We start from the raw sequence: 15,008 nt of genomic DNA, 5'->3' as shown, positions 1-15,008 counted from the left end.
CTTCCAGCGCCTGAAGCAAAGCTGTCAACCACTTCTCAGCGACAAAATCTGCTGTCTGGTCTCGGAGAGCTAAGTTCCCATACAGTGCCAGGTGCAGCTGCGGATCTTTGTTCTTTAGTGTTGGAGCGTCTGCTGCCGGTGCTGCGTAGTGAAGGTCTGTTGGTTTCAGCGATGTATAAATGCTTTCTTGTTTGCGGAGATGAGTATGAGGACCCAGGGTAATGTGTTTAGGAAGCAAAAAAAAAAAAAAAGAGTTTGATTTGTATTTTTAAGGAACAGCGTGGTGGCCCCCATAATTATTTTGTTCTTTGGCTGCAGCATGTTCTGCGATGCAACGTAGTTGCGTGCCGCTAAAGTTGCATCATGTGAATCGACCCTGAGTGCGTAAACTGAGGAGAGAATTATGAGGAGCCGCCAACGGCTTTGGCTTTGGCCAACGGCACCGGCTACTTTGTGTAGCTTTGGATGGGGAGAGCCAAGGCCTGCTGCGAAAGCAGTTTTTGTCCAAGTGTTTTTGTAAAGTTGATTGTGCAGCGCCGATACACTGCACTGGAAAATTATTCTGCATGATCACTCCTGATGGACAGCTTGCTGAAGGAGAAAGGGTTTCAAATGTCACTTCCCTGCTCCTTTAAATTTGTAGTCTCCCACTGAAAAACGAAAAAATAATATTTTGGGGTTACCTCAGTGCTGCTTTAAAAAGGGAAAAATAAGTGTGCCTCTCTTACGCTCTCGCAGTGCACGAGGGAACGTTGGTTCAGTCTTTGCGCGTGCTGTCTCGATGGTGCGGCCTCAGCCAGGACCTTCCTCAAGGCTTGGTGGAGTGCTTCCAAGCAGGTCTTACCCACAAGTCGTCTGCTGTGCGCTATGCCTACCTGCAGTGCATGTTGGTGACATTCCATCATGGTGGGTACTAAACTTCCTACGCGCTTCTAGGTAATGCTGAAGATTTTTCAGAGTTTTCAACGCCCTGACACCTATTCCTACTTCCACCTAAAATGATTGCAAGAGTCGAAACGTGTGTCGGTTATGCAAGAAAAAGTAGGAAGAGCAGCTGCAAAGTTGCTGTAGTGCTTACTTTATGTAGCTTCAGAATATAAGAAAGATTTGGTTACCTTGAAATTTTTTCGTTCTTTATAGTGACAACAGAAACCTGTAAGCGGGCCTTACCTAAACAGGCAAATAATGTATTGAATTTTGGGGCTTACACCTGCTTTTGTCCGAGAATTCTTCTTCCGAGTGATTCTCAATGCAGCCCTAGAATACACTACGCAAGTAGGTGAGCTGTCTGTGCGGCTCCCCAGCTTCCCTCTCTCCCCTGTTGTTAGTGGACCAACCTCATTGGTCAAGGTGAGGCACACGTGGTTTCTTCTGTGGACCAATGGGAGTCTACAGATACTCCCGTTGTGCTGCCTTGTGATTGGACGGGCACTTCGTCACATGGTTTCTCCAAACTTCACCCCCTCCCCTGCACAAAAACAAACTGTCGTAGCATATGTTGAAAAATTATGAACCCAAAACGCTGAGTCTGGGTGCATAACCTACGATGGGTCACCTGTACCACCATAACAGTTATTGTGACAGTGCTCAAGATTGCTCTCCCTAAATGATGTTTGTTTTAACATGATGGCTCATTATGTTTACAGGGGCCCCCCTGGTTAAGGCTGAACCCCTTGTTCCTGCCTTGTTGAAGATCATCGAGCGCGGTTTGGCCCAACCAGCCCAGGTGCCGGTGGTCTGCGAGGCCTTGGCGACTGCCTGCCTGGTGTTCCGTCTTCATGCAGCAGTGCTACCATCGGGTAATGCTAGGGCCGATCATGTTCACATAGTTCCCTGAGCAACAGCATTGCAGCATGAAGTGCTTCCAGCGCAACTACTCAGAACCTTGTGTCCATCTGAAGTGTGTTATGCTCGTTATTTTCCACCAGAAAATCTGCTTTTCCGCTCAGTGTTGCATGATTTTATGCTATTTTCCAGCTCGTGACATAAAACCGAATTTTTTAGCCTCGGGCCTGACAGTATTGCCCTTCCGTAGCTGTTGCTCAGGCGAAAGCCTACCCACAAATGGACATCTCCGATCTTCTGATGTCTCCCATTTTTTTAAACAGAAAATCAGCTGAAGAGCATGGTACAGCAGTTGCTGGATCCGCAGAAACAGCCCTACTTCTCTGACAAGTTCCTGCAGGCAGCTCCTGAGGATGGTATGTTGCTGAACATTTCTTTATACGAAAGGGAAAGCGTTTCATGTGTCACAAAAATACAGAAAGCAAAAGGGGATACAACATAACCAAATTATCCTTAGACAAAGAGGCAGTTTAAAAAAGGGTGAATCCTCTCTAGTGCCTTGATAGTGCAATGTTCGGATGCCTGAATGGAATGTACTTCCCTAAACAATGTCTCTCCCCGAACGGGATGAGAATTCCTACATTCATTTATACGCAGTGCTAGGTTGGAATTCATATTTGTCTTGTGTTGGCCCAAGTTTTCTTTTAAGCACTATTAGAAATTTTGTCAGATGCCGCAAAGCCACACAAACAAACAAACAAACAAACACAGCCACACCTTAAATTAGTGGAACAAGCTACATTTCTTGTGCATGGAAGAAACATTAGGCTCATGAGATTTCCCACAACCCAGTGGGACATAAAATATGGAGTGAGTTAGTCCACACAAAACATGATAGGAAAAAAAAAAAGTTTACACATGCTACAATTAATTAAGGGTAGGTTATTAGTTAATTAGGAATGGAAGCACCATTGGTTGCAATAGTGCAATGGCACCCTCAGGGAATGATTCAAAGTGTGTTGAGTGTGGTGTAATCTCAGACTCCAAGTCGCATTCTATACAAATGGAGTAATTGATGTAAACAGCGGGGAGTAATTAATGGCTCACTGAAGCTCCATCAAGACTATCATTCTGCATGTGTGCAACTCAGCATATATACTGAAAGATTGGACAAATATCTCTGGACCAAGCTCACATCTGAGAAAACCATTAACATTCACGAACCCCATAATTTTCACAAATTTTAAGGGCACGCAAAACTTTAGACAAAGAATTTATACTTTTAGGAACAGTACTGGAATCCCAAACTTTATCGCCGCAGCTGATCGCGCAGGTTACAAGTATGTCTCTGAATCATTTTCCAGCACGAGCCGACGCAATGCTGGTTTTGTCAATTGCAGTGCATCGGTGACTGTAAGCTGTAATTTACGAATTTGCAGAATTTAGTGGTGGCAAGATTTTGGAGTAGCAAATGCTGCAGTCTGAGAACGACCTTTTGAAACAGTCCCATGTGACCGCATGTTCCTGAAACCTGTGTTGGTGCCTATTGCACTGGAAAGAAAGGGCATTCCTGTAGATTTTGTGAAACACTACAATTATTTCAATTACATCAATCCCATTCAATTATTTTCCTTGCAGCTCAGTCACTCGTTCTCCAGCTGGCTAGTCGTATGTTATTGGATCATCCTGACACCTGCTTTGCCAACCTTCAGTAAGACATAACCTTCTAACTAGCTACTAGCCCTGTCACATGGGCAGTCTTCAATGATCATTGAAACCAATTGTCATTGAAAATGCGTGTAACGCCACCTAGCGTGTAACGTGTCAACCTGTCAGGGAACACTGAATCCAATACTCTTTGAGAAGTTGACACGTTGCACGCTGGGTGTCACTACACGCATTTTCAATGACGATTGGTTTCAATGATCATTGAAGACTGCCCGTGTGACAGGGCTATAAGAGCTCTTTAGTGTGCACTTTACATTTTGTTACACCGTATGGTGCGTCTTATGTGCAGGCCGTTTGTGCTCCCATTTCTGCGACCCCTGTGCCATGAGTTGCTGACCGTGCGTCAAGCTGCTCAGGCTACTGTACGCAAGATGGTCTCGGTACTGAGTGGTACGAGCCTGGCGTGCTACCTTCTGAATCAGTTCCCAGGCTTTGTCCAGCACCTCCAGCGACCTCAGGTACCGTCACAAATTCAGCGTTGCTCGTAAGAAATTAGTGAAGTACGTAAAAAAGTATGTAAATTGACCCTCGTATTTTTGGGTTTTCTTCCTGGGGCTGTAAAATCTGACGATATTTTGGGTGGTACTGGGTGGCTGTGCTGAATGCACAGTGCATAGCATTCTCCCGTGCCTGTATTAGTTGAGCATTCTTTGTGGATGCAAACCCACTGTAGCATCTCTTTGATCCTATGCTGATGCTTGATGCAATTTAGCTGTTTTACGGTGCTGTGTATCTGTCTGTGTTTGTGATGCCGCAGGAGTCTCTGCAAGCAGTGGTCGGAGGTGCATTGATGGCACTGTGCTCCGGTGCCAACCTGGATGCACGAGATTCGCAAGAACTGGCCCTGGCATCCTTGCTGCCTGCTCACCTTCCATTGCTCAGTAAGCTTCACGTAACTCCGTACCTAAAACACCATCAACCACTTAACCATGAACTGCCTCCTCGTAGGACATGTAATCCACCATATAGTAGTGGCAGTCATCATAAATTGAAAGGGCAGTGAAAGTGTACAGTGCCATTGAAAAAGGCAGTACAACCAACCAGATTTCTGTTTTTTATTCTCTCTCTCTCTCTCTCTCTCTCCTCATTTCTGCTCCTCTTTTTCCTCTTGCAACTCAACACCTTCTAGTGTATCTGATAAGGTTAGAGGCTGTCATGTACGCTGTCAAGCGGAATTTTTTCCGTACTATATTGTAGGTTGCGGACAGCCGAGGTTGTGGCTACGTATTTTACACCAGCTGAAGCTTGACCCCCATGTCTTGGTGTCAGATGAGAGGCTTTTGCTTACCCTGTTGAAGCCTCATCATGATCGATCCCAAGACCAGTCCAACGGTCGTTTCGAGGACAAGGTCCTTCCACCCGTAAGTATGCTAGGCAGCTGGAATGTGATGCACAGTAGTTCACATAGGGTTCCTGTGGAACTTCCAGTTCAAGATTGCTATGCAAGGATATTAAAAGCTAGCACATGTAAATAGTGCATGTATAATGAGAGACATAAATTTGGCGCCATCAACTGATGTACCGTAAACTGTCAGAGTAATTTGCATCATCTGTATTCCTTTTTGGAGCATGCTGCTTTCTTGATGATGATGTTTTCTCGATACGCATTAAAGCGTGCGCAAAATAACTTGCAGAGTAATTTCAACTGTCACAGTAGTCTACCAAATTGGTAAAACTGGGAATTCTACCCATTTTGCCACCACGCAGGGGATATGTACTAAGTGCTCCGACCTTTCTTTCTTACTTTTTTTTAAACATAGCTGTCAGTTCTCACAGCAGTGAAGCTGGAAACTGAACATATTTAGAACCTGAAGTTTTTGGGAAATATTTTCTTCAAAATTTGGGGGTAAAAATTGGGTAAAAAATCGTGTGCTCCAAATTCATGCGAATTTGAGTGGAAAAACTTCCAGTATGCTATATTCGGGGAGAAATTGGGCTCAGTTCTTTGAACCAACAGTACTGGTTTGGTACAAGCAGTGATGTACCGTTACCACATTTTCTGCCAAACAATTTTTTTTTTACATACCTACAGATGGGTAAAAATCTGGAGTCACCCTAAAGAGGCAGTCTTCAATTCCGAGAAGAATCGGGTTAAACCCTAAAACTCGGGGCTCTAAGGCCTAATTCCACTAAGCCGTCCAGTTTGACCTAACAAAAAAAAAAAAAAAAAAGTGGACTTCCGTTCCTTGCTGCTGCTGTGTGTGATTGCTTAACACGAGGTCTCTTTACTTCCACAGGAAGCCCTTTTTGCTGCAAGGACTTTGTGCAATCTAGTTCCAGCAGCCGTCGTTCCAGCCCTCTTGGCTGAAGTGGAACGTCTGCTACGTCAGCCCCAACTGCGCCATGTAACATCCCGGGAATGTGCCATCATGCACACTCCCGCCGGCGTACTCTACGACCAATCTGTCCTGGAAAGGTACGTTGTGGCTGTGCCTTTTTTGGCTACCAGCACAACGCAAAGTGGTGTCAAGTGGTGGTGCTATAAAATTGCAAATTGATTGGTATTGCTTTTAATGTGAGCAAAAGTGGTTTTAACGGAAGAAATTTCCAACGGTAGTGAAACAGAGACCACTAAATTGTAGGACGGAAACTGAAGGAGGGAAAAACGCGGGAACTGAAGGCCTTCGTTCGAAATTGTCATAGAGGCTTCAAAAGATAATGTACAGATTTAGACCTTCCGCTGGAGTATTCTGGGGAATGTCGCTCATGTGAATATAGGTCCTGGTGTTTTCGGGTTTTATGTTTTTTGAAAATCGGGTGTTATTTCAGGACTCGTAATACAGGTAAAATTGAGCTGTTTCTGTTGTGTGTCGTCTTCTTTGTCCGTCGTCCCCTTGGCAGCCTAAGTTAGTTACGTTACGCCAACTACCCCAACTTTGCACTTTGGTAAAATCGGGCAATATTGAAAAGCAAATTTTCGGGTGGAAAAAATAAAGGCTACTTGCGTTTTACATGACCATGAGACGCGGAACACAGCGGTGTCCTGTAGTGCGGATATTGGAGGCTGAATTTGCACTTTGCAAAGTTAGTTTCGGGTTTTTTCGGGTTTTACCCCAGGTAGCGATGATGCAAATCGAGGGGTAAAAAAAACGGTTTTACCTTAAAACACAGGGCCCAATGAATAAACGGTATGGTGAGCAGCCTGAAACTGTTTACTGCTCTCGCGTGAAGGAGACACTTTTTCATGTAGATGCACATCTCCCTGAGTAATAATGGGTTTCTCCTACTGCAGCATTATTGAGGCCACCACTGAAACCAAAAATATAAAGCGAGAGAGTAAGGCCTACTCGTACAAGGAACAGATGGAGGAAATTGAACTGAAAAAGGTGAGTGGCCACGATAGCCGTGGATGCAGTTGAACAGCACCCATTAATTCTTGTGCAGGAGTTGGAAAAGAAAGGCATAAAGGGCACCGTTGAACCGCAGCTGACAAAAAAGCAGAAGGAAGCCATGGAAGCCCAACTGGAGAAAGAGCAAGCCGTCCGTCAACATCTACTGCAGGTAGAGTGCATTGTCTCAACAATTGTACTTACCATCTTTATCCGCGTATAATGAGAGCCTCCATATAATGCTAAGTGGAATTTTGGTATTTCAATAAGAGAAAGCTCACAATTGTGCGTGCACCAAGGCATCAAGGCAACCATGGAACCGATACCACTATGTTTGGTGTCGACCAACAATCTACTAGGCTAGTTTTGTCGTCTGAAGAGTGCTTAGATATTAAATAAACAGTTTTAAAGATCAGCGCAGCTGCAGAAGCTCCGGGGGCATGACGTCACTCCCTAAGCGGAGGAGTGAGAGGGCAGCGCTCAGAGGAGAAAGGCGCCATCGGGACACCCAAGAGATGTGCGCACCGCTGCGGCATTCCTTTCCTCAAGGTCACGCCCTTATTGGTTCTTTGGGAGTGACGTTTTCTCTTTCTTTTTTCCAGAGAGGGAATTCCGGCACACTTCATCGTTCCTAACATGCATCGTTTCCTCTTGTCATGTATTCCATCGAATAACAGTTAATTAATTAACAGTTAACTAATTTATGTAACATAGTGTGAGCAAGAGCATAGTACAAGGTAGAAAAGCCTCACATTAGATGCGGATAAAGATGGTAGCTTGGTTCACTCCAACCACTTCATGTCTGGTGTACATTCGCAGCTGAACATGTCCCTGGAGCGAGCTCTGACTTTGTTAGAAGCGGTGGTGTCCCAACGCAGCGCCTGCGAGCATGGGGCGCCCGCATTTCCTGGCTTGGTGCAGGCTCTCGTGGCACTCTTCGCCAGTCCCCTGGCTGCACCCTCCGCTGCACGAGCCTTCCTGAAACTGACACATTCCCTCTATCCCGACGACCTGAACCAACTTGGTAACTTTGTTTCAATGCGCACATGAAGTTACCTGTTCACACACTCTACCTTTGCAGCCGAATGCGTGGGGCACCTCGCGATTCGTCTCTCGCAGCCAGCAGCAGAGGGCGTTGTGGACGAGCGTTGGACTCAGGAACCCGAGGGTAACGCACGCACCCGCGTGCTGGGTCAGTTACACGCGTTGTCCTGCCCCGCTGGAGCTTCGGGCGGCGCTTCTCCTGCCGGACGTCGTCTTCCAGCCCCGGCTATGGCGTGCACGTTTCCCTTGGTGCAACTGGTGATGGCTGACCCGCAGGCAGAAGATACGCTCATTACACAGTGTCTCCAAGTGTTGAGTGCCCACTCGTTCATGCGAGGCACCCATCCGCTTGACTGTCCTCGTAACCTTCCTGTCGAGCAGATGTTGGAAGCCATTGTGCAACTCTTGGCTCGTACTACTGGGCGCGTTCAGGTAAGGCATCTCTTACAGTGTATTCACACGAGCAAGATCCCCAGAATACTTCGGCTGAAGATGCGCAAAACATTGTAGCTTTCTCCTGCCACGTGAGTGGGAGCACTCAACGTTGTGTGTCTTCCACAACCTACTAGATTATAACGACCATGTCATAGGCACCCCTCCCCAGCGCCACATTTGGAGCCTAACGGTGGCACTACTCATTGGCCCGGTTATTGCTTCCTCAATTTCTGCAATACTTTGTATTTCAGCTTACCTTAGTATTTTTATACAAGGGGTGTTGGTGAACACTTGTGTTGGTGAACGAACGTTTGTCTTTTCTTGTTTTTCTTGATAGCGGCTGGCACAGAAGGTGGCAATAGACCTCTGCCTGTCATTGAGTGGTCTGGAAGGGTGCAGCAGGGCCAACTTTACTGAACTCCAAGTACTGCTTCGAGCCCTGTACAGCCCAGAACTGGTTGTGCGTGAAACAGCTTTGCAGGTAACTACTGGCTTATTTGTTTTGTCAAGTTCAACCTCCTTTGTTTTGTGGCACATTACGAGATTGTGTGCATCATGTTTTCTTTATTATTTACCCTGATAGTTATTAAATTTTGATCGAATACAATTATGTCACGCATGCATTCAGACAAAACAAGTACGTATCATCATTGAACAACAGTTCAGTATGAGCTGTATTGAATGTAGAGTTAAATTCAGTTTGGACTATACGGGGGATGTTTTTTATTCGATGCAGAGCTTTTTAAAAACAAAAAGAATTTTCAATGTATTTGCTCGTTTCACGATTTAAAAAAAAAAAAAGAGTGAGAATGAATAATACCTGGCTCCAATATTGCTCTCTTATGTTGCCCAGAAAACATGTAATTAAAAAGTTAATTAGCCAATTTTAGTTAATTACAGTACAGACCTTGACCCGCCCTCCCCTCTAATGTCTGCTGTGCAAACTGCAGAGCATGGTATGCTGCGTTGTTGGCATTGAACCATATACGCATGTAGTTGCCAGACAATGTCTACCACATGGAACTGCAACCTTACACTCAATCAGCACAACCACTCAAAACCTCTTTGCACTAGAGGTTTAGCCCTGAAGTCGGCCCATGATGCATACTAACCCCCCCCCCCACACACACACTCCCTCACTCCTTCCTGCTGTCCTCTCTCCATCTGTCCACATCTGTACGCTGCTCATAGCCACATTTGCTTCGCGGCACTAACACAGAATTAAAAAAAAAACACAAAAAAAAACTAAAGGTTTAAAACGTTAACCATTTTGAGGCATTACAAACCATTTTCTGTTGTGGGACATGGTAACTGTAAGGTATCTGAACCTTTTAACTACACTGTTTTGTGGTGTTGTTGCATGGTCAAAATGAACATTATAGCCACTGAATATTTGCTTCACAATTGTGATTGCACTTAAGCAATGTTGCTCTGCATTTGCTAGGGATTGTTGATGCTGCAGCTGGTACTCCCAACACGAGACGTTGATCCCAAGCATGCCCTTGAACTGGCTTGTGGAATTTGGATGGCACGCTTCGACGGACAGCAAGAGATTCAAGCTCTGGCAGACAAGTTAGTTTGCCTCATGCTAGAAGTTGTATAGCTTACTGAGCACTGTACATTTCATTGTTGCAGGCTTTGGTCTGCACTCCAGCTAGAGCCAGTGCCCGACATGTGTCCAACCCTTCTACGGGACCTCTGCCACCAGCAGGTCGAAGTACGAGAAGCCACTGCCAGAGCGCTGGAAGCACTGGTGCAAAACCACCGTCAGAGCTTACAAGCTGTCCTATTGCAGCTCTTTGACATTTACACTGATCACCTCAGGGTATGAGTAGCACCCTTGTTTCCTTGCTTAGATGAACGTTGAAAGATGAAAGTCACTGAAAAGGTTAGCCAGCTGTAGGGATCGAACCCACATCTTCTGGATTACCGGTCCAGGGCTCTACCAATTGAGCTAAGCTAACACGCCTTCTCAGCGACTTTCGGTGTGCGTCATCTGAAGGGACGACAAACCAGCCACTCACTCTCACTCACCCTCCTTTCACTCTTACATTTTTTTGCTCACTCATACATCGAGGGTTCGATCCCTACAGCTGGCTAACCTTTTCAGTGACTTTCATCTTTCATCGTTGATTTCTTAGGCAATTTGAGGCTTTGTTTGTATCTGTCCCTTCTATGTTGTTCCAGCCTCAGAACATCAGTTTCTAGATAAACGTGTTTCTTATTTCTCTGCTGTTCACAGCGCCCCGAGCCAAAAAGAGACAGTTTTGGTCGCCTCCTTGAGGAGCCACTTCCGGACGTCTGGGAGCCTCGTAGTGGCGTGGGGCTAGCACTGAAGCATCTAGCATCCCTTATGGGTCCTTCAGATGTGCTGCAAGCCATGCAGTTCTTTGTGCCGCAGGCACTGGCTGACCCCCAGCCACAGGTGCACAAGGCCATGTTGGACGCTGCCACCACCATCATCGATTTTCATGGCAACGTCAGTGAAGCCCCCTTACACCAAGTTTTCTCTCTTGTGACCCAGTTTTCATTTTAACCGCGTAAATTACATTGCAGGGTACGGTCCACCTCCTGCTGCCCCTCTTTGAGCAATTTCTTGACGAAGCCCCCGATGAAGGCAGCCTGGACCAAGTGCGCCAGAGCGTGGTTATCCTTCTGGGTACACTGGCCAGACATCTAGAAAAGGACAACCCCAAAGTGAAGCCAATAGTTAAGAAGCTGATTGATGCCCTATCCACACCTTCACAACAGGTGACTGGCACTTGACTTGAACTGGCACTTGACGGAGAACCATAGTCATGTTGTTTGACTGGTTTGCCTGGCTTGACTTAATATGGGCTGAGGGGAGCAGGGATGACATTGACAGTATTCATATCTTCAGGGTGATCACGTGTGTGATATCCAGTGACAGCGTCGGCAGTCCAGTAGCAATTGGTTGTCCAGTAATAGCAGTTATAGGCAGAGCAATCCAAGGGATGGCAGGTGTCCGCGTCATTTTGGCTTCATTGCGTTCTCTCATTTGTGGCTCCACCTAGGGGATGTTGGCAGGGACTCTATTGCTTATTTGCGGATAATATGCGGATATCTGCACGCACCGTGGAGGTGTGCGGTTATACCAGCATTTCGTCCACATGGATTTCAAAATGCTGTATAGTATTTCAATTGATAAACTGCGATGCACTTCTAAAGACTGTTATTGGACGTATTTGCGCAGGTACAAGAAGCAGTGTCTACTTGCCTGCCTCCATTAATCCCAGCCATCAAGGAAGAAGCACCGGCTCTCGTGCAGAAACTGCTCACGCAGCTCCTGGAAGCTGAAGCTTACGGAGAGCGTCGTGGTGCAGCATACGGACTTGCTGGCCTGGTCAAGGGCCTTGGCATTCTCTCTCTGAAGCAGCTGGACATCATGAACGTTCTCACAGAAGCCGTGCAAGACAAGCGCCGTCCGCGTCGCAAGGAAGGGGCCCTCCTTGCCTTTGAAATGCTCTGTAGCGTGCTGGGCCGCCTGTTCGAACCATATGTCGTACACGTATTGCCGCACTTGCTTCTCTGTTTCGGTGACAGCGATCAGTATGTCAGGGAAGCCACGGACAGCACAGCGCGCGCCGTCATGAGCAAGTTGACTGCCCACGGAGTGAAGTTGACCCTGCCGTCGTTGCTGGCGGGTCTGGAGAATGACCTGTGGCGCACAAAGTCCGGCTCTGTAGAGCTCTTAGGTGCTATGGCCTTCTGTGCCCCCAAGCAGCTGTCGTCCTGCCTGCCGTCTATTGTGCCGAAGCTGATTGAAGTGCTCTCGGATTCTCACGTGAAAGTGCAACGGGCTGGTGCTCAGGCCTTGCGTCACATTGGGTCGGTCATCAAGAATCCCGAAATCCAGGCCATAGTGCCCGTACTGCTGGACGCGCTTCAAGACCCTGCTGTGAAGACCTCTGGCTGCTTGGAGACGCTGCTCAACACAAAATTTGTGCACTTTATCGACGCTCCATCACTGGCTCTCATCATGCCTGTGGTTCAGCGAGCGTTCCAGGACAGGTCTACGGAAACACGCAAAATGGCTGCGCACATCATCGGAAACATGTACTCTCTCACGGATCACAAGGTAGGGGAATGTTTTGCCTTTGGCTTCAATTGAAAATAATTGCTTCGTAAATAAAACATTATTTCGTGATTCAAGATATCCCTCGCCCAATTGTACTTGATCAAAATCGTAACTAAATTCAAATTATGCATTAGTAAAATAATTATTACGGCTCTCTCTGTAGGACAATGTTTTTGGGTGTAGAATTGACCTTGGTTACATTTAATGTAATGTAATTTATTTTATTTCACTAGTTAGATTAATTGAAGGGATGAAGCAATTAAATGTGTGTAATTTGACTAACTTGTTACAAGTTCAGCAATCACCCATTCTCTATCAGACCATCCCTTCAACATAGGAATAAGTTTATTGCCTGATAGATTATGCTGCCACCCGAGTTAGCTTAATTGTTTATCTGTAAGTGTTAGTTTGACATAGCATGTGTCCGACAGAGGCAAGCAGTGTGGTAGCTAGCACAAAACAAGCTGTTTTTGGATGGGCTCCACTATGGCTCCACGTTGATTAATCTACTATGGAAGCTTTTTGCTGAAAGGGTTATTGGAACAAGTGTAGATGTTCGCTTGATATTCCCTTTCAGTTTACCATTAAAATTGATAAATGGATTCATGCTTTGACAGGACTTGGCACCGTACTTGCCATCCATCATACCGGGCCTGAAGCAGTCGTTACTGGATCCAGTTCCAGAGGTAAGCTGTCTTGAGGCAACAGTGGTTATAGTAACTAACGCCAGTGAGGTTACTGTAAGAAACTGTAACACAGCACAAATGTTTCATTGGTAGACAGATCAAAATTTTTACTTAGTGCTATATTTTACTGGCATAAATAACACACTTTTTAACCCCAGAGTTAACAAAATCTGTCTTTGATTGTTGTGAAATCTCTTGTCAATGTATCACGTTTTCACACAAAAAATAAAACCATAGGTAATAGGTGTTTCCATTTTTCACAGAGCTCATGACTCTGGTTACAAAGTTGTACAACATGATGTGAATACATGCATGTTACATCACAGGGATGACGGATGCTCTGCCAGCAGTGTTTTATGAATATATATCTTGCTTACAAGGGCGTATATTTAACACTGAATGTCGTGAGAGTTATGTGCTTTGACTGAGGACCACAAGCTATTTAACTGCTCCTTCAAAACAAAAAACGAAAAATCACAGGTCCGTAGTGTGTCATCACGAGCCTTGGGTGCTATGATCAAGAGCATGGGAGAAAGCTGCTTTGAGGACTTGATCCCCTGGTTGATGCAGACACTCACTTCAGAAGCTAGTCCCGTTGATCGTTCCGGTGCAGCGCAGGGTACGGTGTCATAATTTTGTTTTCACTGGCTTCACGTTTACTCATGATTCTGATCCGTGCATATAATTCTCTTTTGATTAACAGGACTGAGCGAGGTGCTAGGGGGCCTGGGGGTAGAGAAGTTGCAGACGTTGATGCCCGAAATCATCTCTACCGCTGAACGAGTTGACATTGCACCTCACGTGAAAGACGGCTACATCATGATGTTCATTTACTTGCCGATGGTGTTCCAGAAAGAGTTCACACCCTATATCTCTCAAATCATCAACCCTATCCTCAAGGTACATTCCTGCTTCATTACTGTGTACACAGGAACTCTTCCCAAATGGATTCCTTCAATGAAGTGCTGAGTCATGTTTAAGAAAGAAAAGGTTCTACAGTCGTTCAATGTGTGTGTTTGCAGGCTCTTGCGGACGAAAATGAGTTTGTTAGAGAGACAGCCCTTCGTGCGGGCCAACGCATGGTGAACATGTATGCAGATACTGCCATGGCGTTGTTGCTGCCCCAACTGGAGAAAGGTCTATTTGATGACAACTGGCGCATTCGTTATGCCTCCGTGCAGCTCCTTGGAGACCTCCTCTACAGGATCTCAGGTCTGTGCCCCTACAGATTCTACGATTAATTAATTAATTTATTTATTGTAGACTGACGTTACGTCGGAAATATATCAGACACGAATGTTTCGCATTGTTAAAAAAAATCATTTATGTCATGTTTTGCAGGAGTCTCTGGTAAAATGTCTACGGAGACCGCGGACGAGGATGACAACTTTGGCACCGAGCAAAGCCACCGTGCGGTACTGCACGCTCTGGGCGAGGAGAGACGCAACAGGGTGCTGGCAGGATTATACATGGGACGACTGGACACCTCGTTGATGGTACGCCAGGCAGCGTTGCACGTCTGGAAGGTGGTGGTGAGCAACACACCGCGGACGCTGCGAGAGATCCTACCCACGCTGTTCTCCCTTCTGCTGGGCTTCTTGGCTAGCAGCAGTTACGACAAGCAGCAGGTACGTAGAGCACTGAATCTCTCTCTCTATCTTTATGCTGCAAGTGACGTTATGAGTGAGCGAGATGACAAGTATAAATTTGTCACGCGATTTAGTGCAGAATTATCATACGGACAAACCTGGATTTCTGAATTCTCGACCACTCTATGAATGGTGCCCTATGGGACAAGGCATTTCCCCTTAGTAATGATTTAGGAAGGATTTTCCCAGGAACGTTGACCATTCACAAATTAAGGGTTGACTGTAAATCTCTTTGGTCCTTTTCTCACAAACT

General features: G+C 46.0%; 1 protein-coding gene across 1 annotated transcript in view; it reads left to right on the top strand.

Annotated features, from left to right (window-relative positions):
• The window catches only part of LOC135370872 (stalled ribosome sensor GCN1-like), a 31,177-nt gene that overhangs the window by 6,639 nt on the left and 9,530 nt on the right, over positions 1-15,008 (top strand). Inside the window, exons 11-34 of the mRNA XM_064604759.1 lie at positions 8-154; positions 739-906; positions 1,647-1,799; positions 2,109-2,201; positions 3,424-3,496; positions 3,803-3,971; positions 4,271-4,394; positions 4,711-4,874; positions 5,751-5,929; positions 6,746-6,839; positions 6,898-7,014; positions 7,662-7,866; positions 7,924-8,318; positions 8,659-8,802; positions 9,766-9,893; positions 9,957-10,146; positions 10,564-10,800; positions 10,878-11,072; positions 11,536-12,420; positions 13,038-13,106; positions 13,587-13,725; positions 13,810-14,006; positions 14,129-14,318; positions 14,448-14,734. Of these exons, the coding sequence (XP_064460829.1) occupies positions 8-154; positions 739-906; positions 1,647-1,799; positions 2,109-2,201; positions 3,424-3,496; positions 3,803-3,971; positions 4,271-4,394; positions 4,711-4,874; positions 5,751-5,929; positions 6,746-6,839; positions 6,898-7,014; positions 7,662-7,866; positions 7,924-8,318; positions 8,659-8,802; positions 9,766-9,893; positions 9,957-10,146; positions 10,564-10,800; positions 10,878-11,072; positions 11,536-12,420; positions 13,038-13,106; positions 13,587-13,725; positions 13,810-14,006; positions 14,129-14,318; positions 14,448-14,734 (4,742 nt within the window). The remainder of the gene's footprint in view (positions 1-7; positions 155-738; positions 907-1,646; positions 1,800-2,108; positions 2,202-3,423; positions 3,497-3,802; positions 3,972-4,270; positions 4,395-4,710; positions 4,875-5,750; positions 5,930-6,745; positions 6,840-6,897; positions 7,015-7,661; positions 7,867-7,923; positions 8,319-8,658; positions 8,803-9,765; positions 9,894-9,956; positions 10,147-10,563; positions 10,801-10,877; positions 11,073-11,535; positions 12,421-13,037; positions 13,107-13,586; positions 13,726-13,809; positions 14,007-14,128; positions 14,319-14,447; positions 14,735-15,008) is intronic.

Source organism: Ornithodoros turicata, chromosome 10 (assembly GCF_037126465.1).
Source record: "Ornithodoros turicata isolate Travis chromosome 10, ASM3712646v1, whole genome shotgun sequence".
NCBI lineage: Eukaryota > Metazoa > Arthropoda > Arachnida > Ixodida > Argasidae > Ornithodoros > Ornithodoros turicata.
Note: the sequence above shows the minus strand (reverse complement) of the source record. Positions and strands in the feature narration are given on the sequence as shown.